The sequence below is a fragment of the Strix aluco genome, chromosome 15, assembly GCF_031877795.1.
Source record: "Strix aluco isolate bStrAlu1 chromosome 15, bStrAlu1.hap1, whole genome shotgun sequence".
NCBI lineage: Eukaryota > Metazoa > Chordata > Aves > Strigiformes > Strigidae > Strix > Strix aluco.
Genome location: NC_133945.1, coordinates 13,441,803 through 13,468,209, shown reverse-complemented (window position 1 = coordinate 13,468,209; position 26,407 = coordinate 13,441,803). Strand labels below are relative to the sequence as shown.

At 41.1% G+C, this 26,407-nt stretch overlaps 2 protein-coding genes across 2 annotated transcripts in view; one reads left to right on the top strand and one right to left on the bottom strand.

Moving 5' to 3' along the window:
* REXO5 (RNA exonuclease 5) overlaps nt 1-25,799 on the top strand; it is a 44,908-nt gene extending 19,109 nt beyond the window's left edge. The window contains exon 19 of the mRNA XM_074840987.1: nt 25,614-25,799. Within this exon, the coding sequence (XP_074697088.1) occupies nt 25,614-25,647 (34 nt within the window). The 3' untranslated portion in view covers nt 25,648-25,799. The remainder of the gene's footprint in view (nt 1-25,613) is intronic.
* On the bottom strand, nt 43-26,396 carry DCUN1D3 (defective in cullin neddylation 1 domain containing 3). Its single transcript, XM_074840990.1, has 4 exons — nt 26,313-26,396; nt 15,396-15,471; nt 10,089-10,621; nt 43-8,103 (listed from the first exon to the last, which is right to left on the bottom strand). Exons 3-4 carry the CDS (start codon nt 10,517-10,519, stop codon nt 7,620-7,622), a joined length of 915 nt encoding a protein of 304 aa, XP_074697091.1. The 5' UTR covers nt 10,520-10,621; nt 15,396-15,471; nt 26,313-26,396; the 3' UTR covers nt 43-7,619.
* Nucleotides 26,397-26,407: the final 11 nt, after the last annotated feature.

The following is a 26,407-nucleotide window of genomic DNA, read 5'->3' as shown; positions in this document are numbered from 1 at the left end:
GAGAAACTCTGGAGATAACAAATAAAACTAGCAAGAGTCCTATTTATAGGCATGAAAAAATAATTAATTTGTCCCCTTTTAATTGAAAATGTAAAAAGGACTTCAGCTTTAAATAAGACATTTTGTACAAAGCTTGAGCACAAAAAAAGTGAACACCAACGTGTCATTATGTAAACACCACAAATGTTACTCGTTTGTTCAGTAATGCACAGAACAGCGTGCAAGTTCACTTTCCAGTGGATTAGATTTCTGTAGCTGTTCCCCTCTCTCCCCCTCAGACCTTACTGGAATACAGGAAACCCAGAAGCTTTGGAACATTTACAAAGCTACAGTAGTCAGGATACATTGTGACTAAAGGATTATTTTTTTTCTTTAAGGGATTGGTCATTTAAATATACAGAAGTACAATAATCTCACAGGTAAATGAATGGCAGCTTGGATTAGAAAAAGCACCAAAATATTTAATACACATCTGGCACAAATTCCACAAAAAGTCAGTAATGGACAAACCAATGCTTTGCTTATAAGAAAAGAAAAACCTCCGACTGCACTTAATGCTCTTCTTCCAAAAGGGACACGACAAAAACATTGCACTCAGGATTGTTATCAAGTAAAGACAACCTTCTTCTTACAACTTATTTGCATTGTGCCTTAGATTGCACATTCTATAACATGATGCTTCCATTCTGTTCCAGACAACAATGGTGAGCAAAATATGATACAAGAAAAGTGTAAAACTACAAACCAAATGGGACTCAGTAGATGCATCATCTTGACTTCTCCCACTTCTCCTCTAGATCTAGGTTTCAAATTTGGCCACATCCCTTTAAAAAAAAGATCCTACATGAAACAGAATTTACTCCAGCCATTTTCAAGCATTACATTTACACAGCACTTCTGATACTGCCATCTGAAAGAGGAAGCACGGGTCTGCTCCACAACAAGCAATACATTCATCGTTTCCCAGAGCGAGAAAATTGGATCGTACATGGTTATCTCTTGGGTAAATCCAAAAAGGCAAAAACCACTCCTGACACAAAGAACAGCAGATTTGATCCTATTCACCCTTGCTGGTTTACGGAGGAATTGAGAGATTGATCAGCTAGTTGTATTCACATGTGATTCAACGAAAGCCCCACAAAGGTGTGCTCTCATTATTTCCTTAGTTAAAATTAGTTACTTCTGTAGGAGCAAACACTATCAAAGTGCATTCCTTCCATAAAGGGCAACTTGAGGATAAATTGGGGCCTCAAGATCCACAAGCAAGTGCTCCAAGAAATCCAGCTGCGTCAACTAGCTCTCCCAGGCTGACCGTCTCCACGCAGCCTGTCGAGGACTTGCGGTTGCTTCATGCCCTCAAGACCAGCCAGTACAAACCCCAGTAGCGTTGGGTCAGGACCTAATCCTGCCAGTTGCATCCATGGCTCTTGGAACTCAAGTTACTCAACAACTAACAGCAGAAGGCCCTCCAACCACTCCTGCCAGCCCATCTCCTTTTTTAAAGACTATTTTAAACTTACAGATAAGAAAGCAAGCATATTTTTAAGGTAACTATGTTTAGCGTGACTTACAAAGTCACAACTTCAAAATATTAAGCACTATTCTGTGAAGTCCTCTAACGTGTAATACCTATGGGAGTATAAAAACAGCAGCCAGCCTTCAGCTCCACTGATCCTCTGTGCAGGTTTGCCACCTCTGGTCACACAACCTCCGCTCTCATGGGCCCAGAGAAGAGCAAGACTCAGCAGTTGTAACTGCATAAAATGGCAACATTCAAGTAAACACACTGGTTCAACAGTAGGCAACCTTTAGTCCAAATATAATTTACAGGGGGGAAAAGAAAAGCACTTTACACTAAGAACACTGGAGACGGATGGGTTTTTTTCTGTGTGTGAAATGACATGTTATCCAGAAAGGGCTTATCTGAAGAGTGCAATTATGCAAAGATAGAAGCTTTTAAAAAAAAATACTGTATAACCTCCAGATACCTGTTGGATTTTAAAACCCAACTAGAGAAAGATGGAAGATTGCAATAGTAGCAAGGAACCGCTGTAATGTCAGTGATTTAAGGCAAGCTATTAGCAGGACTAGTAGGTTCATGCTCCTTATTGTCTCACACACATTGTCCCCGTTCTCTTGACATATGTGCCCCTACAGATAGTGCAAGAGGTCACCCCAAAAGCAGCCCTCGAACTGGAAGAAGAATCTTGTAGCAACAAGTTGCTACAGCATAGCATCTATTTGGGATTTGCAATGACAGTAATTGTGGTGTAGTTTTCTTTGGGGGAGGAAAGCAAGGGACACAGATGTGTTGTATGAAAGAGACACCACCTAAATGCATTAATGAATACAACGTGAACACTGAAGCCTCTCTGGCATCCACAACACTCTTGAGAACACTCCAGCTTTGCTCAAGTGTAAGCATTTTATCCTGAGCAAGATTCTGACTTCAGGGAGAAAAAGGAAGTGTGCAGCCTTTATATTTTTGCAGCTCCCATCTTTGCTGGGTGTTACAGGTCCAGTCCAACATGGAACAAAACTCAGTATTTTTAATCAAAAGAAAAATACAGTCATGGCACTGCATCAGGTAGGTTCTTGAGGTTTTACAAGGGCAACTGAAAAGGCTGATGGCTCCCTCTTGGGGAGCAGCTGCTCCATCTTCAATTTATTGTCAGTACAGGTAGGCTGACCAGAGGATGTGGGATGATAAAAGCCCCTGAGCCACATGCAATGTGGCTCTAGTCGGTCACTCTATTGCACTCCAAAACTAGCACGTGGGAGGACCAACACTTTTGTTCGCTTGGCTCCCTTTCAAAGGGTTGACTGCATGCAGATTAAGAGCAGTATACCAAAAAGTATGGCAAATAGATAATACTTAACTTGGGTCAATTAAAAAACTACATTATTCATCGATACATAAATTCCTGGGAGAAAATGATGGTAACCTTAAACTATTCAAGTCTAAGAACAAGAGGTAGAGATACCTATGTACTTCATGGTGAAGGAGTTACAGCCTTCTGTCTTACAATCTCATGTATTTCACTTCAGTTGATAATATAAAACCAAAGATTCAATCTTCAATAGTCCAGAGAGGAAATTTTAACACTGGTGGTTTTGTTTGTGCACAAGAAAATTTAAGCAGACACTTAGCTTCCAATACTTATCTGAAAAAGTATTTATGTTTTGCTGTATATTGAAACACTACCCTGAAGAATTTTGAGGTTTGGGTTAAGCATCTTCCTTTTTAATATGAAAGGCTAAATTCACATGCACACATATTGAGCAGAGTGAGCTCAAGGGAAGAACTGGGTGCCCAATTTACCAAGGACCTTCTAAAAAAGGATCACACTGCAGAACACAAGGCTGCAAGACCCAGAAACTCACAGTGACTATTATTTTCTGGCAAACAGGAATGATGTAAACTCAGCCAACAAATTACATCACAACTGAGGTGACTATTAACTATGTGGTGTTTCTTTAACTTTGCTGGACTTTTCTGGAAACAAGGCTTAGAACTGTAAGGAAGATACTTATGTTGACAGCGTCATGAAAACACTAAGGTCACTAGTCAGTGAATAACCATGTCTGGGAACCACGGGTGGCAGGCTAGTCCTGGAATCCATGGGTTCTTCAGGTCTGACAGACATGCAAGGAGTGAAATAAAAGTCACACAGGCACATCTGCTGCTGCCCCCAGCACTCTGAACCCCCCACCTGGCAGCCACCCTGCCCTCAGGAAGAGGGGCTGCATCTAGCTGCAACCAACCCCGAGTCACTTGCTCATCAGCAGAGCAGGGTGAACTCGCTTCATGCTCTTAAATGTGCTTGGCTGAAAAGCTACAGTGGTTCAGAGGCTGATTCATGAGCAGATCTGCCATGCCAGCCTAGGGAAGCCAGTGCTTGGCAGACCGAACTGTCACAGGCTTCAGCTGTCTGATTTTATGCCACCTGCCACACCTTCATGTATTTTTCCTGTGGTTCTTTCATTACAATTGCACAGTATTAAAAAGCTGTAATTCTCCATATAGAATAGCACCAGCAGCAAGTAAACTCACAATTCAGCGTTCAATTTCAATTAATTTCCTCAGTCATGTTTTATGGCCAGCTATGGGCAAAATCTTTCAAATCCTTACTTGAATCAATAAATAGTCTTTGACCTCAGAAATGCACCCACACAAGTAAAAATTAGCACAACTGAGCCTCCAGTTGATCCAGGAGCCAGATTTTAAAGGTGTTGCAAACTATAATATGGTGCAGGTGGTCAGTGTTTTATTACTAGGGACTAAAGTTTACAGGAGTTGTATTTCTTTGCATGTAAGGGAAGGCAATAAAATGCCACAGAGTGTGGATGTCAGACCAGTTTTCCAGTATATTACTATAACTATCTATATAGTTATCTATAGTTATGTATCCCAAGTTGCAGCAGATTCACTACATGCATAAAGTTTTCTAACACATACTCTAATTAAGAAAAAAATTAAATAGTTGCAATGGTTTCAAGGATTTCATCAGCAACATTGCTCACTACAGTCCTGTGCCCTACACAATAAAATTTAAATGATATAAAAACGAAGAGTGAATGTATTTGGCCTGTTCCACAGATATTCACAGTTTAACCTTTAAACAAGCATATCTTCAGAGGCTCCAATATTGTTAAATACTTCTCAAAAACATGTACAAACTCCTACTCCCACACAGGTACACCAGCACTACAGAGTACGCTCTATTCTCGTTTAGGATCAGAAAGTCACCAGGCAATCCAGGGGGAGGTCTGATGCCCTCTCTCACTTTCAGCACTGCCAGAGTTGCACCTTCAGCTCCTGGTTCAGGAGTTTAAAACTGATACAGGTCTGGTTTGCATTCTGTAAACGGTAATTAAAAAACTGAAGTTAGGCTAAAAATAAATGGTACTTTGCTAGATAGATCATTCAGCCATTTTTACAAGTAATTTACCCGATGGATGGAGTTGCTCCTGCTAGGCTGAAAGCAGCAGAACAAGAGCAAGGCTGTCCTCTCCTACTGAAAGCATGGGACTGAAGCTACTGAGAACTGTATGTCCTTTCCCCAGCAGGAGTAAGATTTTCCCTTCCTGTATATTCACCACCACCATCTTTAAAAACAAGCTGTATTACATTTGATACACTAAAATGGCTAAGCCTTGATGTGCCACAGATTGATTTCCTTACTGCTATCCATGTTCAGACCACAAGATAAACATCTTTTTCAAGAGCTCTATCCCTCACCCTTTGGAGCTGCTGCAGTTTAGTGTATAAATTAGTAGCAGCCACTGCCATGATTTTATGTGCATGCACTGGCTATCCATTTGAACAGCTAGTTTTCACACTCTGGACATTTTAAATTCCCTTTAGAAAAAAAAAAATGAAGTGATGAACAAAGCATTTAATAGCTGAATGAATGAGTAGTCTCAAACTTATAAATACAGTCTTAATTTACTATCAAATCAGTCTCCATTTGGAGCTTTTGCTAACAAAGCAGCCTCTGTTGGGGAATTTTTTTCTTTTTTTAAAAAAACAGCACCAGCAAAAGTCTCACCATAAATTCAATTATACCAGCACAAGTGCTTTGGCATGCTTTGCTCACCGAATCAGGATAAGGTTTTGCTGCCAAACAGTGCTTGTGCCATGGTAGTTTGGAAGGTTATAGTAGCAAGGACAAAGCTTTGGGTATATTTACCTATAATACAGCAAGTTCAGGGCTCCCCTCCTGCAAAGGGACAGACTCAGCTGCATCTTTTTCCACAGCTTAACACGTCTCCCAGCAAGAGCTGGCAGAAGCAGCATGCACCAAACTCTCCTTTTATTAGATCAAAGAGATGCTATCTGTGGCTTGTGGGTTTGTTTCTAAACAGTTTTCAATACCCACATTTTGTTAAGTGATTTATGATCTCAGACCCAAGCTATTGCATAGGCTGTGCACCAGCAAAGCCAGTGACAGAGTTCAGGCAGATCCTCCTCCTCTCTCTGGTAACCCCTGTGGGGCACAGCAGATGTGCAAAGCATGCCTTCCTGGATCCAGTGACAAGCTTGCCACTTAAAATCTGCTTCCCTTTAGCTTTAAAACCCCTATATCACAAAAGCCATTAGATGTTATGGATGACTGTCCAGGTTTTTTTTGGTTTGGTTTCGTTTTGTTTTTGTTTTGTTTTTTTTTTAACTGAAGCCATTTTATGATCCTGAAATGCAGCTCTGAAAATAAAAGGGGTGTAATGGAAGTGTATCAAATTCATTAAGCCAGTACTTAGCTCTGTAGAAAGCCTTGGCAATCATCCCTTTTACCAAAAGGTGTAAAAAAGTTGACATACTTAAAAAAGGTAGCATCAATAACCAAAAAAGTTTCAACCAGTGTTAATAAAACTCCCTTTAAGTCACAAGTTTCAACAGGCAAATAGTCCCAATACAGGCATTGTAAAATAATAAATTGACTCCTATCCAAATATTATCAAATCAGTCTAAAAACGACTCATCTACACTGTTGTCATTAAGAACACATTAAGAATTCACTTTGTCATCAGATGCCGATATTGTTGCTCCAGAAAGTGTGGAGTATTAACTGCGATTTAGCAATTAAACATAGGTTTTAAAAAATTGGTTTGTCAATATTAATGCAAAAGATAGTTCCTTACATAGAAGTACTGTGCTTGCCAGACAAGTAAGATAATACTTTAGGTATAAATCAGACAAATTAAAGCAGAATTATACCACAGTTTTCCTTGAAGACTTAGGGTTTGTGTGTTGCTTCTGTCAATGTTTAGCAAAGTTAAGAAGCAGAACCTTTGGTTCTTTTAGTCAAGTAAAAATATTCTCATGTAACCACAAAAATACAACTTCCAGAGAAAATGGAAGTCCATCAAGAAGTCCACTTTCAATAAAACTGAGGTAGTACTGCTCTTTTATTACATGATGTGTAAGAGATTTAGATACAAATCATCATCTACCACTCAGTTGACTGACAGGTACAGTAATTTTATAAAACAATCCCAACATTTAGTTTGAAACTCCAAAAAAAGGAATGATCTGGACTCATTCGCTAAGAGTTAGCTTAAAATGGGAACTAGCCATATTACAAAAAGCTGTTGCTTACGTTGTTTTTTAGAGCCTTATTACCAGGGGATTAATGCATTTATAGTTAACAGTTAACACTGCTGTTCATCTTGGTATAAAACCTTAAAATTATTACAGCCTAAAATGTCAACAATGTAAACAGCACTACACACAGTACAGACCTGCCCTGACAGATGTAGTATGAAAAACTTAATCTGGCACTGTATAATTTAGCAATGTTAATTTAACCTAACTAAAAAGATCTACATTGTGCAAGAAATATCAGACTTACTTATACTAATCTGAAGTCTTAAAAAAAACCCCAAAAAAACGCTTAACTTGTAGCCAGGGTCAAATATTTCAGGGCAAGAGTAAAAGGAATAACCAAAATTAAGAAAGTGCCTAAAACATGATACAGCATTTTAGAGCCCTTTCAAAGACAAGGCAGAAAAAGGTGTAAAGTAGAAAAATCTGGAGCCTCGGTAATTTCCAGAAACATCCAGAGTTTACATTTCATGAAGGGCAACAGGTTGCTTTTGTCACTGCTGCTTCAATGTTGCTAAGTCTGTTCCTCCGCACACAGGCCCTCTGTGTCCGAAGACGTAATACATTTGGTTTCCTCCTCCTTTTTCCTTCGCTCCATTTCCCACTCCACAAAGGTATCGAAGAGACTCGGCCAGGCCTCGTCCTCGCTGTAGTTGCTAAGGTCTGGTCCAATCACCTGAGTAAAATTTAGAAACATGTTCCATGTGTCCCGGGAGATTCCCTTGATTCCTGAGGGGTTCTCGATTAGGAAGTGTAACCACTGGTCCAAAATGGGGGGCTTGTTTTGGGTGAAGACTAATTTCCAAAGGGCAATGGCTATTTCCCGATGTAGTGACCTCTGTCCTTCTTCAGAGTCCAGGCCGAACTGGAAAGTGAAACGATAGAGATCCTTGAATTTATCTTCCTGCTTGGCTTCATTTAAGAGGCTGGGGAACCTTGCACAAATGCCATCAATGCTGTCTGCGTTTATTGCTTTGCAGCCTTCAAAAAACTCCTTCCTATTAAGCAAGAGAAGAGAAATTAGTGTGAGCACTTCCCACCGACCTCACACACTGCACACTTCCCATCTCCATTCAGCTACATCAAATCAGAAGAGGGTTATCTGGACAGGACAAGGTGTGAGCTCAGCCCAGGTGGCACAAAGATTTTGGCAACACAAGTTACTGGAAAGAGAGATGTTTCCAAGAAGTTTCTCATGGCCTGGGGAACCACACACACCCCTCAGATCTGCTGGGGCACTGTTAGCATTTGAAAGATTTTGCTGTCTGCCTTTCTGACTACTCAATCTTACCACATCCAATGACTTTCACATTAAAAAGTGAATAAAATTTACCAAAGAAGAAATGCCAAATGTTTGAAAACACCACATTTACGCACTGAAGCACATATATTAACCAGCTTGATTCAATATTGCCCATGTCTAAACGCCCATGCTCTGGGCAAGCTGTTCTCAAGAGAAAGAGCAGTTCACTGGTGGCTTTCCTGTGGTTTTTGGCTGCTCTTCCAGCCTGTAAAAGAAGAAAGGTGCCAATGGCGACAGTCAGCAAGGCACCCAGCAAGAGAGTGGAAGAGAGCACGGCATCACACAACACAGGCTACAACACAATGTATAAACACTGCTCGAAGCACCAGTCCTATACTAATTAGCCCACTAATAATCTGGCCAAGTGGGTAGATGGTTAGCTCTGATTTCTCTAATGCTCATGAGCAAGTGTTATAACCAGCCAATATTAACCAAAGCCAGCAGACTCTGACGTGGGACGGGCTGGAGAGGAGACAGGAGATGGGGCAGTGCTCAGGAGAACAGATGACCACATTGCTTTCCTTGATGGAAGAAGTCAGTCAGCATGCCTTTAAACAAAGGTAACATCTCACCACCAGATTTGCTCTCTCCAAGAAAATCAAAACAATGTTAATAAAACTCATGGTGGTTGTGCAGAATCACAAACACTACTTGCAATTCCTTTACCCTGTTAGCAAATACCTGTACCATCAGCCTCCAGTAAATCCACATTTGCATTCCAGAGTAACTCATCCATTTGACACACACCCACATCCACAAAGACTCTGAAGATGCTGGAAAAGCTATCTGTGCACAGCAGAGGCTCAGTTCAAGGCTCAGAACACCAAAGTAATTTTGAAAGTTATTAGCTCAGTAAAAAGAGGTAGCATTACTCAAATCAATCTAGATAGAACAAAAAAAAAAATAATTCATTTTCTCTCAGCAAGCCCCTGTAGAAAGTCTTTACTTGGTCTTACCTGGACAGTGATAGTCAAGTTGGGGGTGGAGGGGAGCTGTTGTAGTTTTGAGTTTGGGTTATTTTGTTTCTTTTCTAGTAAATTTTAGCTGTTCTGTTGTTTCCTGTAGCACCAGACATGCTATAAGCCTGCTGACCCCCTTGTCCAGAAGGACAGACAGCACTTTAAATACCAATCACTTGTCAGCCAGTATGAAACACCTACCAGCGTCAAACACCTTGCGGTTCCTTCCCTCTCTAGGCTTTAACAGGATTACTCTCGGAAAAAGACATTACGTGCAACGCTGGTTGGGCAGGAACAATTCTTAAGAAGCAGTCTGTCATTCTTTCACAGAACAATAACAGAGTTGGTAGTAGTTACTAAGGAATCTCACATTAAAGTGAAAATTAATTTCAGTGTCCAATAACCACGAAGATAATTCCAGATACAGCAAAATTGCTTTTGGTAAATCAAGAATAAATGAATGTCTACAGAACCTCTCTACACTGTTCATGATTAGCAGCATAGTGTCCAAAACCACATTTTTGGTTCTGAAATGCACTGTGAGGGAAAAGAGAAAAGAGGACAATACAAAGCTTACCTTCTGCAGTGGTAGTAATTAATTTGATCAAAATGCAAGTGTTAGAAGAAATAAGTAAGTGAAGCTAATGAGGCTGTCTCTCCAACATACAGATGACAGATACTTTAATATATGAAAATAATTACAAGTTCTACAAGAACTAACCTTGTAAATTTGCACATGGTAGCAGCCTGGAATTTCCAAGCCAAAACTAGCACTTTAAATTCAGTGGGATCAACACAGAGGTCATTGCAAAATCGTTCCATTCCTTCTTCCAGTATGGCATCTTCCCGTTCATCCTTATACCTCCTAAATAACTCCCCAATCCTTTGGAGCGAAGATTCTTCTGCGCTGGAAACAGAGTCCTTCTTTGTATCTCCAGAAAACGTTGGAGGCTGACTAGACTCTACAGCAGCATCCGTTTTCTTTGTCCCATTCACAAGTATATCTCCTGCAGGCTTCCCGCAAGCTGAACCATGGTCGTCTTTGTGGACTGCACTTCTCTTACTATGCGACTTGCTGCCAGATTCCCTTTCCCCATTTTTGCTGCCAAGGGTAGAAGAAGGATTCTTGCACTTCGTGACACACTGGCCCATGATGTTGCAAGCCCAGCGTCTAGAGCGGTCCCCTTGCTGTCGGACACCCTCGCAGCTGCTCTTCAACACATCTCACCATGCCATTAGCGGCAGTCAACTAGCCTGAAAAACAGTTTCAGAGTCAAATTGCCGTTTCTCCACAAAGAATATTATAAGTATTAAATGTGGGATAACATTCACCAGTAAAAGACCAACTTCAGGATATTCAGGTTTAAGTACTGAAAAGGAGTAGTGTACAGAAGGTTGTCATATGCCATAAATTTCAGGCAATTTCAGGCTGTTTTACCTAGAAATCAATGCAGCTCACTCAGTGGCCGCAGTATACTAACGGGTCCTAATAAAGGAAATTCCTAAAATTCTTACTGTAACATAGGTTACAAAGAGGTTGATTCATGTACAGGCTTCATCAAGACAGACTACTCTAACCCAGAAATATTTTAAAGGAAATGTTTTTTTAAAGTATACCCACATTTTATATATAGAATATAAAACACTGAAACAAAGCAGTGGTGGGGCAGGGACACTGACGGGACAACCTGGCAAAAACTTAAGCAGTAGATTTAGCCTGTACCTTCAGCAAATGGGCAAAATGGGTTTTGGGGGGGTTTGGGGTTTCTTTTTTTTTGTGGGGTGGGGGGAGTTGTGGGTTTGGTTTTTTTAAACAGAGTTTGGAACCTAAATTTTTGTTCTTAAAACATACACAGAGCAGGTTTGCAGAAAGGAGGCAACACTCACTTTTCATGCAAGATGGTGTTTAGGAATTATTAATTGTTTCAAGTGGGCTCCTCCCTTCAGGTAACAAGACAGACAGGGGGAGGGAGCCTTTTCAGACAGACACACATGCAGATAAGAAGTAGTAACTCCAGTTCAGCTTTTTTTAAAAAAATCAAAATTAAAATGCCAAAATTATTTCATCATACTCTGTTTTTATAAATCACAATGTTAAAGCCTTGCATATTTGGAAAAGATACTTTACCCACAGAAAAGGGTTCTTAAATTTTCCCTATTAAAACCAAACTAACACTCTGACACTATCCTATCAGCATGCAGTCACACCACGGACAGACCATTTCTCAGAAACATCAACTCCAAGAAAGCAATTGCTTATCATATTCCTCCTTTACCCACTTATTTGCATTTCATCTCTGCTGTCAGTTAGGCAAAAGCCTCAAACATAAAAATTGGGTTTATCTTGTCTTTGCTTACTGCTTCCAGGTTACAAAATTAGAACAAGAAAGAAAAGAGACAAAAATTAAAAATGAAGAAATAAAATAGATGTTCTGTCAGTTTTTCTGTATTCTTTCTTGGGTAAAGCTCTTCTGAGACTGAACCTCTGTTTTAAGCTGTAAACCTGCTTGGAACCATATGCAGATGACTGCTCCAGAAATTAGGATTACAAACATAAATCTTCTCTCAGCCATTATACCTGTTCTGGCAAAACAGCATGTATGCAGTTTCATGAGCAAAAAAAAAAAAAAAAAAAATCTTTTTGCCAACAACAACCAAGATGCTGGTTTCAACTACCTGGCTTCCCTTCCCCTCCCCAATCCCTTTTCTTAAACCCATAACCCACAAACAAAAACTACGAAAAAACTATTTTTAAGCAGCAGAAGGAACAAACATCTGGTATGTCCTTTCATCAAACTGCTTTAAAGCTGAACTTTGTAACATCATTTTTATAGGCACATAAAGTTCAATCTAATGTCATTAAGAATAATTTCTTATTCATTTGTATTTTAAAGGATTTATTAAAATCTGCATTTCCACATAAACAACCCAAAAGCCAATTTCACTGGTCCTTAGTACCTCACAACTCTTTGAATTGCAGAGTACAGCCTGGCACTTGTTCCTGTGTGGCCATGCGTCTGTGCAACATCATCCTCCCCAGTCTACACCAGTCATTTTTTCATTACACCAAAACAAACAGGATATTATTAGGCAGTTTAAATTACTGCTTAGTGATTAACTCCCAGATACCAGCCTTCCTTCCCCCCCACCCCCCGCCATATGCATCAGAATTCAAATGCTCAATCTACGCTAATTCTTGTTCTTCCATCAGTTTCTCAAAGGCAGCTAGCACTACTTTGGCTAAGTTTTTCTTCAGAGAATCATGCAAGTAAAGGAACAGAATAAAAAAATCCCAAGTAAAAACTAGTATTAGAGTTTAGCTAGTTTATAAAACTTTCTGCTCAAACATATAACAGCAGTTATTAGCTGTTGGGGATTCAGAACAGCTTTTCCCTATGGACAGGTTAAAGAAGAGCTGCCTATTAATGAATAGTACTTTCCTCTAAAGTAGCTGGTAGTAGTCAAATCACACGCAGCATAATGGACAGTGGTGAATCCAATTCACTTTAGGAATCCCAACTTAAAGTTTAAAAATAAAGAGAGTTTGCAAGACTAACTTAGATACTCTGTCCATAAATTCTCTTAACAGAACTGATTCATGCTGTCATGTTTCCTAAGCAACGGCTTGTATTAATGATGGTAAAAATCTAATATTCGAATCTACAAAGTGACATCACCAGTGTGATGAAACAGACGGGGTTTATTGTCATTTCCTGTCATGAAAAGACAGCATAACAATACATAGAGGGAAGGTCAGCCAGCATTATTAAACACCTATATGTGAGGAAGTGTCCCAACAGCCGTTTCTGAAAACCACTGGAGAGCACAGCGCAACGTTAACCCATGGAGTGCAAGTTAACCACGTCCCCTGCAGCGTACCCCTCTGACAAGCACGTTTTCTGTACTCCAACCTACCTGCCTTACAAGGAGCTGACTGCTGCTCCTGAACAGCCACTGCCTGGGCTCTGCTAGCACTGCTCTTCCCTGCAGTAACAGAGTTCTTCCTTTCTCCTCCCTGCCGAGGAGGTTTTCAGAGCATAATCTTACTCATTATGAGCAAACACTAGAAGATACTGAAATACGGTTACTGCAATTCCTTACTTTTCTACTACATGAAACTTGATGTCACGTGCCAGATACTTTGAGGCATTCTACCCCAAAAATAGCAAAACCAGCTTGGAAAAAAAAAAGTCAAACTGCATCCACTGACAGTTTGTGCATGTATCTGGTTTTGTAAGAGAAAAGTCTTTTGGTGCTCCATCAGCTACCCTTTTATAAAATGCCTTCACTGAGCTGGATCCACTTCACTTACTAGTCACCTCCGCTTCCTACATGACTCAGGTTTCAAGGCATGAAAGGAACAAGAGCCTCGGAAGGAGATAGAAACAAGTGGGAGAACCCGGCCCTTTTGTTAAGGAAGGCTGGAGAGAGGATCCGATTGCAGCATCAGGAGCTGCACTGAACTCAGTGTTCAAGGAGTATGAAAAAGCACTCTCGGGAAAGTGAACAGAGCTACTCATTTAACTGCAGAGCAGAGCAAATGTCACATCTAGGTCATGCCGATTACAGTTAAGTGAGCACAAGGATGTGTAGAGATATTTCTCCCAGTTGGATGGGGAACTACAAGTATAAAGTTCACATGTACCCAAGGTTATACTGGATTGATGGCAAAGCACCAATTCCCAAAAGGATCAGATCCCAAGAGAAAAATTACTGTAATAGGCTTGTACAACGTAACAGTGAGACACAAAATGCAGCACTGACCACTAGTTTTGCTAATCTACTAAAAAAGATCAAAATTCAGGGCTAAGGTTGGAACATACTCAGTGCTACAGGATGCAGTACTCCCAAAGAAGTTTGATTACTCAGACAAGTATTGAGCAATAACCTACAGTAAATATGAATCACCAAGATGCCCACGAGGCCATCTTCCACATAACAGGAACTGCAAAGCAGAGATCGACAATGATGTTCTCTGCTTCTTTCTAGAAGGGAGTAAGCAACTGGAAACACAGGAAGCCTAGTGCTGGTGAATACAGACAATTAAAGAAAAGCCACTCTCTAAGAACAAAGGATGTGTAGAATTGTATTGCCCAATATATTAAACATAAACCCTAGAGAAGATTGGAAAGACCCTGCTAATGCTTGGTGGGGCGTTTTGTTTTGGGTGGGGTTTTTTTAGGTTTCTTTTTGGTTGTGGGTTGTTTGGGTTTTTTTAAGTGCTGTAAAGCAATTAGTTTTTCTCCATTTTCAAGTGACCAGATCACATGTAACCCAAGATTTGAAGGGAGCAAAACAACAAAGTGACTCAGTAATAATTCTCTGTCATACAAGCACAACATGGCACAATTGAAAATGGAAGCACTGAAGTCCGGGAGACCTGGCAGGAGGAGAGAAGATGCAAAGAAGATACTTAAGTAACCCTGTATTTTTCTTTAATGACCAACACCATTGTAGTAATAGAAATTATTGGATATGTCCAGAGAATAACAAAACACAGGCAAGCATTATGCTGTTTAATAAAAGCATTGCATCAGAATATATTTACAATGGGTTTCAAAACACAGAAAATATCAAGACAGAAGAAGAAAAAACCCTCCATACATTCAAGAACAGCTCAAAGACAAATTTAGGAAATCTCAAAACAAAAGCGGACACAGCTCAGCCAACCATTAAATCCCTCTCCAAGTAGCAGTTCACTAGCTAAGGCAAAGACAACATTGCTAGAGCTTAACTAAGTCCCAACCCAGCCTCAATTTTTTGCAAACACTTGAGCATAGTCTGTAAGAATTTTATGGAATTTCACTATGCGTTATCTACCTTCTAGAGGACAGGGATACACGACTTCAAAAGAGCTGAGAGTAGTGAACAGTATCATGGGCACCCCGTCTTTTTGCAGCTCTGAACAGATACACGCAGCTATTGGGGAGGCACAAGAGGATCATTGTAACTGCTGAACCAGAAGCAATCGCTGCTCCAACAGTTGATGCTGGGCAAGTGATCTTGTAAGCAAACATCTAATACTTACATAGTTTCAGCTACACAGGGAATCATTCCACTAGCTTCACAGCCTCCTTCCAGCTCCCTGGGTTCCACATGGAACGCTGTAAGACAAAAGACCACACACATTTTTTATTTAGAAGGGGCTATGAAAACCATAAAATGCACCAAATCACTCAAAAGCAACTATGTATTTAATAAAATCCTTCATAGCCAAAATCCATTTGTTGTAAGAGTAATTTTATAAAACTACTTCACTTTGACTTATAAAGTAGCATTAATACCATCAACTCTGCACTGTCATATAAATCATAGATCAGGTACTGAATATAACTGACAAGTTCAAATGTTTGTTAGGAGTAAACACACACTTCCGGATACTTTTATGGCTTTCAGCATGGGAGAGTTAATTCCTCATTTCATGCACTCAAAGCAAAACAGAGGACATGCTATCATTGTCAATGCATGTTAGCTAAGCAGCTGTTTAATCTGTGAATTCCAGACAGCTGCTACCTAGCAAAGCATAATTTGGGTCTAGAAAGTAATTCTCTTTTCATTCTCTAGCACATTCTTTTCCATGTTTGTTTTCCCATGTTCAGTTGAACTGGCTCAACTTCACTTCTCTTAAATTCCCAGCTTTACTATGTAACTACGAAGCTCTGACGAAAAGATGACAAAGTTATGTCTGGTTTGTGTAGCAAGAGCTACAACCACAGCACCTAGTCAACACCTCTGTTTGTATCTGATCTAGGAAAAAAAACAACACAAAAAACAAGCAAGCTCGGGCAAAGCTCCTCTGCTCTACCATACCAACAAAAACACTAAAACATCTTGGTTTTACAGCTCCTAGTACATCTAGGGAGCAGACAGGTGATCAAAAGCTGCCTTTCTGCATACTTACTTTTTACATGAGACCTAGTCCTTAGGAAACAAGTAGGAACATTAGCTTGTTCAGTGTTTTCTTCAGTAGAAAGTAGGGAATGGATGTAGAAAGCCAATCATAAAACAAGTTCTTACCACACATGCCAGTCTCCACATAAGTTGAGTTTTTCCCCCAAACTTGAGTCCTATACATGGATTAGGACAAATTTGACCAACAAATAAACCCTAGTTCAGATCAAAGCTTTTAAAAAGCTTTTAACAGCCCACGGAAACAGGCATCCAAAATGCTTCAAAACCCTTAAAGTAGTACTTTCACCCCATAATACAGACACACGGAGCAATAATGTATCTCTGCCGAACCATTTTTAGGCATTTACTTTTGAGATGGATAGTTCAAAAATCCTACTTCACTCTGGATTTATATCCTTTGCTTCCAAACCTCATCTTCCACAGAAACAACAAGCCTTTTGCCCCCGCCTCGCCCTCAACAGCCTCCCAGCTCTTTCAGCATACACTCCTGCTGAAAGGGCTGCCCTGTGCGGGTGCACAGCCACCAGCCAGCTTAAATTTGTATGGGAGCAGAGGAGTTCCTGCCTCTCTCCTGGTGGAAGTACTAGTTTGGATTTCTTTCTATTTGACCATAGTATCCCATGAATTTCAAGAATTTAAGGAAATGTAACATCTGGCATTTCTATGTTAATTTCTTTTGGTTCCCTGCAACTAAGTAATTCCTTTTATAAATCATCAGGGCAGGAAAGAAGAGACAGGAGGGACACAGGGCTCTGTGCAGCCTCATTCCCCAGGGAGCCTGCTTAAATTGAAGAGAAGCAACATCTTACACTTCACATTTTAAAAATCATTGTCATGGCAACTTTATGCAACAAACTAACTACTTTTCAAACAGATTTTTATTTCTTTGGAAGAAACCTATGATCCACCAAATCTACATTTCAAGTTGACTACAGCACATACTGGAAGCGAACACTCATTTTAAGTTCAAAAGAAGCTGAATCTGATGGAGTTCAGCTCTAACCAGCAAAAGCCAAACTTTTTCAGGTTGTTTGAAGTAGTTTCCACATTGGCTGACTTGTACACACACACTGTCTGGAGCCAGGAGCCAGAAATTTTAACATCTGTTAGAACAGCCAGCTATAATTCTTCTCCTTTTCTTCCTACTTTTATTGTACCAAGGTTGCCCATTTCACCCTTTTATAATTTTTAATACAGTAGCAAGTGTAAACTTCTATGACAACACAATTATGGAATGTGGAATAAAAAGTTAGTATGAGTTAGCAGTTAAAAAAACAAGCTCTTCAAGTCTGCATTTAAAAGCTGTCATAGCACAGCAATGCGTTGTGGCTGACTTCATCCTAAATCACGCAAGGTGACTGCCGCGGGGGTGGAAAGAAGCATCAACACTTTCGTGGCAGAGGTTTTAATTCAGTCCTTGGGTCAGGGTTGCAAAGTATAGCTGTATGCTATGATCACCAAGCATCCCCCCCTTGCTGGTGCAGGAGCAGCGTCACACTACAGTAACTCAGAAAACAGCCTGCATCATTCGTTAGCAATCCCACTCAGCAGTCTACTGGGAAAATAAATAAATGGTGTGCACCCTCAGGATTATGGAGACCTTTGTTTTGCACACCTGCCTCTTTTTGCACCTGTGTCTCGCTTCCACCTGGAACTTTGGCTCTCCTGAGCATGGGTGCATGAAGGATCACACTGCAGAATACTGCAGCACCAAAGCTGCTATTGCCACCGACAGCAGCGCTTGGCAGCTTTTCCAGGGGAAAAGAGCTGATGTCCTTCTCACAAATCAACTTTCTTTGCTTTTCTGTGGAGAATCAGTGAAGAATTAGTGATATCATTTCCTTCTTCAGCAGGCAGTTGAGAGGATCAACTCTGCACGTGGAAGATTTTACTGTGCAGTTAAGAGTTTTATACTACGGCACTAAAGCACTTGGTGCGTAAGTGTTAAAGCATAAACGAAGCTTCGGTCAGCAAAGCCATCACATGGAAACTGCTTATTTCAAGTCATAACCTGCAATGAAACTTCCTCAGCAAAAGCACTCTGACTCCAGCACCATGGGTACATTATGGGCTTTCATTAGCCCAGAAGACACCTCACCTCATCTCTAACCAAACGCTGTGCTAGCACCAGTCTGTCACACAGATCTGTTCCACACCTCTGCTGCAGAAATACATTTATGTGAAGTTACTTAAGAGGAAGTCTAAAAGCAGGAAAGTCCTGCTGCAATTAGTTAAAATGAATTATTAGTTTGTCAGGCTTCCTGCAGTTCAAGCACCTTTCAATGAACTACAGCCAGGTTATGGTTTTGGGGGCATACAGATGGGAACTCTGTCAGTCTGCTCCAAATCGGGATAGCAAACTACTTCTGATTAACCTCACTTTGAGTTTTGGAAACCAGATTTAAAAACCTGATCAAACTGGGTAAAATTTGTCTCTACAGAACACACCTGTATCAGAGTAGAAGCCAGTTATACAGACACATGAAAAAGGCCCATGCAGTTTTGGCTGCTGCTTAGTAGAAGACTAAATGGCTGTCAATGGGAAAACCAAGCCAGACAATATGTATGTTGGAAACTGGAATACTTTCTCAAATGAGAAAGACCATACTGGAAAGGCCTAACTAGTTTGGAAGGGAAGAGAGGGGCAGGTACAAAAATATATATAAAACAAAATTCAAGTAACAACAGATTCAGAAACTGCTTCACCATGTCTGCAGCCCATAATGATGGGTCATCTCTCAGTGCCAAGAACCCGAGCTACCACCAAACCTCTTTCCAGAAGAAGCCCCACAGTTGCCAGGAAGCAGGAAAAAAATCTCTTAAACAACTGCACCTTGACATGGTGTGCTGTCACTTCAAGTCCAGTGCTGGGATATCAAGGGAGATTTTTCAATTCAAGACTCTGAGGCAGAAGAAACCTGCTTTCTGCACTCTTGAAGAGCACCATACTAAGACACAGGGCATGATACCACATTTCATGTTCAAACTCCAACAAGTAGTCTCAAGACAAACTGGAATAGATGTTTTGGACCTGTAGCTTGCTGTGTCCAGCTAATTATACAAGGTTAGCTTAAGAAAAAATGAATAATGTGAAAAATGATAGGGAAAGAGAGAATAAAAGCACCTTACTACTTTTTCTCATGGAAGACACATTCCTTAAGCAGCTTTTTTAGCAGACACACACACATCATCCTTGAATCCCTTCCTCTCTTTTATACTCTCTAACCACACAATACCTTACTTACCAATTACTTCTCATTGTTTTTCCACTTGGCCCTATTTAAAAGTTTGAAATCCTTTCCTATTATGTGCTTCATCCTACTTTATTAGGTGGGTGGAATGATTTGTTAGGATTATTGTATTTTCACAGAGCAAACCCAAGTCCAGTTAGCTAAATAGCATATAATCTTACAAGGGTGCCTTAAGGGGCTTCTGTAATGTAAATAAATTAATGAACCAATTCACACAGCAGCAGTACTTGTTTTGAGAAGTCTATTTAGGCTGGGAGCAAGACAACAGGCAGAGGGGAAATCAAGACAGCCAAATGACATGGCTGTTCAAGATCACACCATCAGTTTTAAGTAGAGTTGAAACCAGAATCCCAACCAAATTCCATCCGATTCCCTACCTTGTACATACTTAGACATGAACAAACTCGTTTATTTCACTGCACATAACTCAAACCTTGGATGAGCTTGAATCTACCACCTTCAAAAAACAAAGATTTGGTCACTGAGCAATTCGTCTCCATCCCATTAAAAACTATCAATCTTACCCCTCTCCCCTGATGTCAAAGACCATCTCAAGGTCCAGCACTTACAAAAAGCAAATCGTCATTTAATGAGGGTTTGGGTGTTTTTTCCCTTCAATGTGCAAAGGGTTGTAAAAGAATAATCCTTCAGTATTTTTCCAGGGTACACTAACTTTTGCACAGCATGACAGACCTTTAGCACCTTGTATGTATTATAATTACAGCAGCACATGCCAGGTGAAGAGATACTCTGTGCTCAGACACAACCGGTTCACATCTCCACAGCAAAACTGCAGATTATGGGACCAACAGAAACCATGACCCTTAGATATTTGACACAGATGCATTCTGCTGCAAGCATCTGAAAGTAGCTGTGCTACAAATATTTACCTTACTCTGTCTCAGTCAATTCCGTAAATTAATCTACGGAAAACTGCAACTATCCTGTAGCCAAACCAGAATAACTTTGAAAAACCACCTCGGTCTACAATCCGCTCTGCAATGGAAAAAAACATTTACTTTTAAACTGAGCTAAGTGTGCTCACATTTTCTTTTGCACTGAGTTCAGCTAGCAGACTTCACCTTGAAGAAGCCAAGGCACCTTCATCCATTACATGCAGTAGAATATAATTCAGGTAGATATCAAATTATTTCTGTAATAATAAGATATGCTTTAAACTATCTGTAATAAGTGAATAACTGTATTTCTTACTACTCTCAACAATGAAGAAAACATACCAATCACACAAAAAAAGGAAGTCTTTCCAGCAGCTCTGGTTAACAGTGTCCCATCTCCAGCACAAAGTAGCTGTGAGAACCGTGATCCATACAGCGGCCTAACAGGGCAGCGAAGGGACAAGTCTAAAGACAAGAGCCAGACCACCTCCTAAGATCACTTCTGGCAGCAGAGCTCATAAGGAGTTTACAGAAGGCCCGCTAGCCATCTCAGTAAGTATAACATAGCTTACAGGCTGCCAGCCAAAAGAATCACTCATTTCTTGCAGTTGTGTAGGAACTTCATTACCAGCTGACCACGTAAATACTGGAATCATTTAAGTTATGTACAAAGAATTGTTTTAAGTGAAAGGACTGACATCTGAAAGTGCTTTAAGAGTATATGCTTGGATTTTTAAACTTAGTGCAGTTTTTAAAGCAGGAAATACACAAAGCCACCCGCAGAGACCCTAGTTCTCTCTACTGATTTGAGTCCTGACTTCCCTATTACAGTGAATGACACTAACATTTCACACTGTACCAAGAATGCTGCAGCATTTAGATGTTAACTGTATCAACAGCTTCGAAGGAGCTCCTGTGAGTACTTGAACTTAGGTCATCAGTTATAACAAAGACTCTCAGCTCTCCTTGAGAAATCTGGTGGCAGCTTCAACCAACACACATTTTGTTAATAAGTTTTCACATATCCTTGATTTCACTTGATGTCTTGTGTCTCACAAGAGACGTAAAGTGTGTAGGTATCTATCCCTGTGCTTCACGAGACATAATCACTAACTAGAAGCACAGGTAACTGTGCTTGAAGCTGGTATACATCAGACCTTTGGCATTTCCAGACCGCCTATTTATGTACTGATCCAGAATACTCAAGGCTTTCTGTACAGACTCATTTGCAATGAAAATACTGAATAGTCAGCATATGACCAAAACCAAGTTCTAGGACATTTGTGTTTGTAAGTCTATTACTAAGCTACACACACCTCCCATAATCATAGGCGTTCAGATGCTTTTTCTCCCTCCCTGTCAATTTTAAAACAAAAGGATAAGACTGACTGCATTAGACGTTTCAAAGTTGCAGAAGGAAAACTTGTATTACACTAAAAAAATTTCAGAGTAAGAGCTAAAAACTGTCACTTTCTGCTACTACGTGCATGCAAAAATAAGACTCTGGTATTTTTCAGGAGCACATAATCATTTTGGTTTAAAAAAAACATTTATGTTCATTAAGTAGGAAAAGTGAGACAACAAATAACTGACTGTCATACTGTCTTTGGCAGTCTGACTTTCTGGGAATAACAAACTGTGACAGGAGGTCAGTAACAGCATTCTCACATTTTGCTAAGTAAGTTTTGTCTTTCACAAACCAGATGTCACAGACAGAACAGCATTTATAACTATTCTGAGACACCAGAAGATTATACTAGGTCATTCTCTTTACTGGAATCCTGCCTCACCACCTATGCTTTTGTTGGTTTCTCTACAGTATTCGTACTGCTGTGAAAGAGTTCTTTAATACTTACACTTAAGTAGTCCCCTAACCATCACTCTTCTAGTAGCAAAACATTGCAATTAAATAACTTTTACCTAAAATCCATATTTTCCGCTTCCTTCAAGATGCAGATCATTGGACTGAAGAGCTGACCCCCAAGATATATAGATAAAATGGAGACATAACAAGTCTAAAGGGGTCAGTTCTCAGATTATCTTCTAGGCAAGAAGCTTTGATTCACTTTCTCTTCCCATATTTGCTCTGTTCTAGTTAACACCAAGATTAGAATGTAAAAACATCACTAAACTGTCACACCAAAGCCACGTGTAACAAGGAGAACCTCCTTACATCACCATAAAAAACTGGCATTTGTGCAATGGAAAGCAGAGCTCCCCTTTGGTTTGCCAACCACCACCACCCCTGGGGCTCTCCGACTTGCTCACCCACAGCCAGTTACCGATAGCTAGGCAGTTCCACAAAACCTTCTCATGAAAGGGTGAAGTCAAGGTACAAGTGAACGATGGGAGCACGTCTGCAAGTCTTGGCTTTTCTGATCACTCCCTGGGAAGGCTTCCACCTAGATCTGTAATTACCTGACTCGAGTCAAAAGGGGGCAGGGGGGAAGAAGAGAGCTGACTGTTTCAAAAGACACACTTGAGACAACTTACTGTATAAAGAAACTGAGAAAACTAGCACAGACAGTTTACTCGTGTCATATGTTTACAGGGGGTAAATTGCAGGTGGCTCTTTACCAGAAGGCAACATTTGCCTTGAACATTTGCCATGAAATTACCATTGTTTCAAGTCAAGTTACTATATCATTACTGCTGAATAACTTAGAGTCAAGTATACAATTAATCCATGTCACCAATGCAGATAATCTGCAAAACATTACAGCCATTTAATCTAGTATTTTTAAAAGGAGGAAGAGGGAAGAGACAAAAGAAATTATTAGACTTCCAGTAACCAGAAGACAAAGCCTATTAGTCAGAGGCAAATAGAGGAAAGGAAGCCAGCCAGATAAGATGCAGACCCCTAGGGAGAAGCAGCCAGAGAGAAGGAGCCCAGTCAGGGAATGCTGATGAAGGCTGTTAAGGGGGTTCCCTCTTATCTTCCTGTGACTACCAAGTCCCTTAAGTGTTTACAGATTGTTCTTTCAGTCTCCGAGAATTGTGGCTACCAATCTTCAGCTCCTTCTTTATTTTTAAGAGTGAAGATGAAAGGACAGACTGTTTTTCCAACATCCCATGCCTTTATTTTTACAGTCTCTTCTTAGTCTGAGCAGTTTTCCTGTTAGATTCACTACTACAAACCCATGTACCTAACGGAACAATAACATTGTTTCTGCACTTTGCAAGTTCTTACAAACTGCCAAAACCCCACCACAATGGATTTTATAGAGCTCCAAGGCTTTAAATTAAATTTATCAACACTTCCCCAGCACCAGTAAAGAAAACCGAGTGCTACAGTGTGGGACAGTTCTGAGCTGTACTCTGGGACTCACACTCCTGCTGACTGGCAGCTGTTCACCTCGTTATATCCAAACCACCTTTACATTGTTTTCTGTCATAAGGAAATGCAAGTTTAGAAGAGTCATGTCTATCCCCCATTATTTCACCCACTTTTCATCTACTTTATATTCCACTGCTCCAATACACATACACACAACATACAGGATTTTTTCCTGTTCCTTAAGCTGAACCGAAGAAAGCAGCAGAACCAAGCCTCTTCTTCATCCACACAGAAATTTGTCAGAACAAGTCCCTTTGTCTTAGAAGTCTGTCAAATTGTCTGGCAGCCCCTCTTGCTCAATATATGCTTAACTAATTCCAGCGACAGTCTTCCAAAAGAGCTGTTCTTAGTTTTCTCTCAAAGCCACCCCTTCACTTCATCTGATCACATTTTTTTAATACAATTCATACTAAATGGAAGCAAGATGTAATTATGAATGAATTCCCAAGATCAACAAATTATAATAACTACCGACACAGATCAGTTAGAATTTGCTATGAACACGACAATGTTCAACTCCAAAATAAAGAAATTATGTAGAGAAGGCACCTAACCCAGCCTTAAAGATCCAGAAGCTGATTACAGATCATATCGCAGGCTATCAGTCTCAAGATGAAAGCAATTTCAGAAGCATCACATTGAGCAGCCAAGTAGTATCAAAGCTGTAAGCTCCCCCATTAATAGTTTTATGAAATTTTTAAAGGATAATAATTCATGTCTGCATATAACTTGCTATTAGGAAATAATCGGAATTTTAGAGATCACTACAAGAGCTGATATTTGCAGTAAGTTTGTAAAGCCAGTTGTACTTTGCAAATCTGAACTAATTCAACACAGATCACAAGCTCTCCTTTTTCTGCTGATGTGCAGAAAATCTTTGCTTTAGACTGTGTGCTGCCTTTCACGTAAACGGTTATGAAGGTTTTCCACAGACCACTAATGCACACCTGTGCAGGGAAGATTTTAAAGACAAACTACAGAACTGACAAGAACACGAAGTCAGATCTCTTTACTTTCACATGCAATCTTAACCAAGGGACTACGTGTCCTTTTCTGAGGATTATCTTTTACCAGGGAAACATGCAGCAGTGTTCAGATGCGCTTGAGAAACATCAGTACTCAGACATTCTCTCTTCCCATTGCTAGCCCAAATAAAACACTAATACCATAGTTATATGTTAACTGTTTAATAAAGAGGCTCTTAAATAGATATATAAGAACATAGATGTCTTTTGATCAACTGTTCTCCCAAAAAAAGACAGACCATGCAGCACAACTGCAACTGCCAGTGAGGCCTGTCTGTAATTTTCAGAGAGGTAAGGCAGTTCTGTGTGTTTTGTTTGTACAGCTATATCCCTTTTTTTCAGAGCACTTAACCTATTACCCCTTTAAATTATGCGGCAGACATTACCATTTAAAAAAAGTTACCAGCTGTGGGTCAAGGCTGTTATTCCGATACTTGGCATCAGACTGTCCAGTTATCAATGTAACATTTTGAAGGACAGCATATCAGCAGTGTTAACTATTTAAAAGATAATCAATGATTCTTTCCAGCAACCACAGCACTAATAGGAAAGGCATATTCTTTTAACTAGTATTTGCTTGAAACTCTGATTATGCAAGTTACAATTTAAGTTGTTATGAGTGGCTTATTAGTACCACCACAGCCCCAGAGAGTTAAGAGTGATTAACGCAGATTGCAGCTTTCGCAGGAATGGTAAACATACTTAGGAAAGGGACTGAAAGCTAAAGTAATAAAAGTGGCTGTGCAAAGACGGTACGCTCAGATTACAAGAACTACCTCGGAAATAGATTGGTCTACATTTTATCTCTCTTTTTCCTGAAAACAGTATGAAGATACACCTTCTAGCGTTACACGTGTAAAGGCTGGGCACGAAGAGTGTTTGAACAAAGCAGCTGATCTCCTCAGCCCTGGAGGGGATGCGGTGCTGCACGCAGAGAGGTGGTTTGTCAAGAGACATTCTAAGATCCTGCAGATGGCACAAGCCAGAATAAAAAAAATAAGGAAAAAACCCCCGAAGTGAGCCAGCACCATTACTCGGGGCACACGAGTTAGTGCCGGGCAGGCTCGGCTCGGCAGCACCCAGCGCTACGCGTCCACCGAGCCGCTGCACCGGCCTGCACGGAGCGAGCCCCGACAGACACCAACCGGAGAAGCGCCCCGGACGGGACCGCCCCGCGCCGCGGCACCGGGGGAGCCTCCGGCTCCCGGCTGGGCACGCCGGTACCGGCGGGCCGTCCCGACGGCTGCCAGCCCCAGGGGCCGGGCGGGCTTGCGGCTCCGGGGGGCCCCGCCGTGAGGGGGCAGCGGCGGCGGCGCGGGGCCCCCAGCGCTCAACCGGCCCTGGCGGGGCTGAGGGGGCAGCGCGGCGGCCCCCGCCGCCGCCGAGGCTGCCGGCCGAGCCCCGCAGCCCGCGCCGCCGGCCGAGCCGAGCCGAGCCCTGCGCCGCTCCCGCCGCCGCCGTCCCCCCCGCCGCGGCGCCCACAGCCCGGCGCGGACGGGAAGAGACATGGTCCAATTCACTCACCTCCGCGGCTCCCTGCGAGACTGCCTCCCCCTCCCTGCATCACTTCCGGGGGTGAGCAGTCAGCTGGCGGCGGCGCGGCACGCCGCGTCGCGACG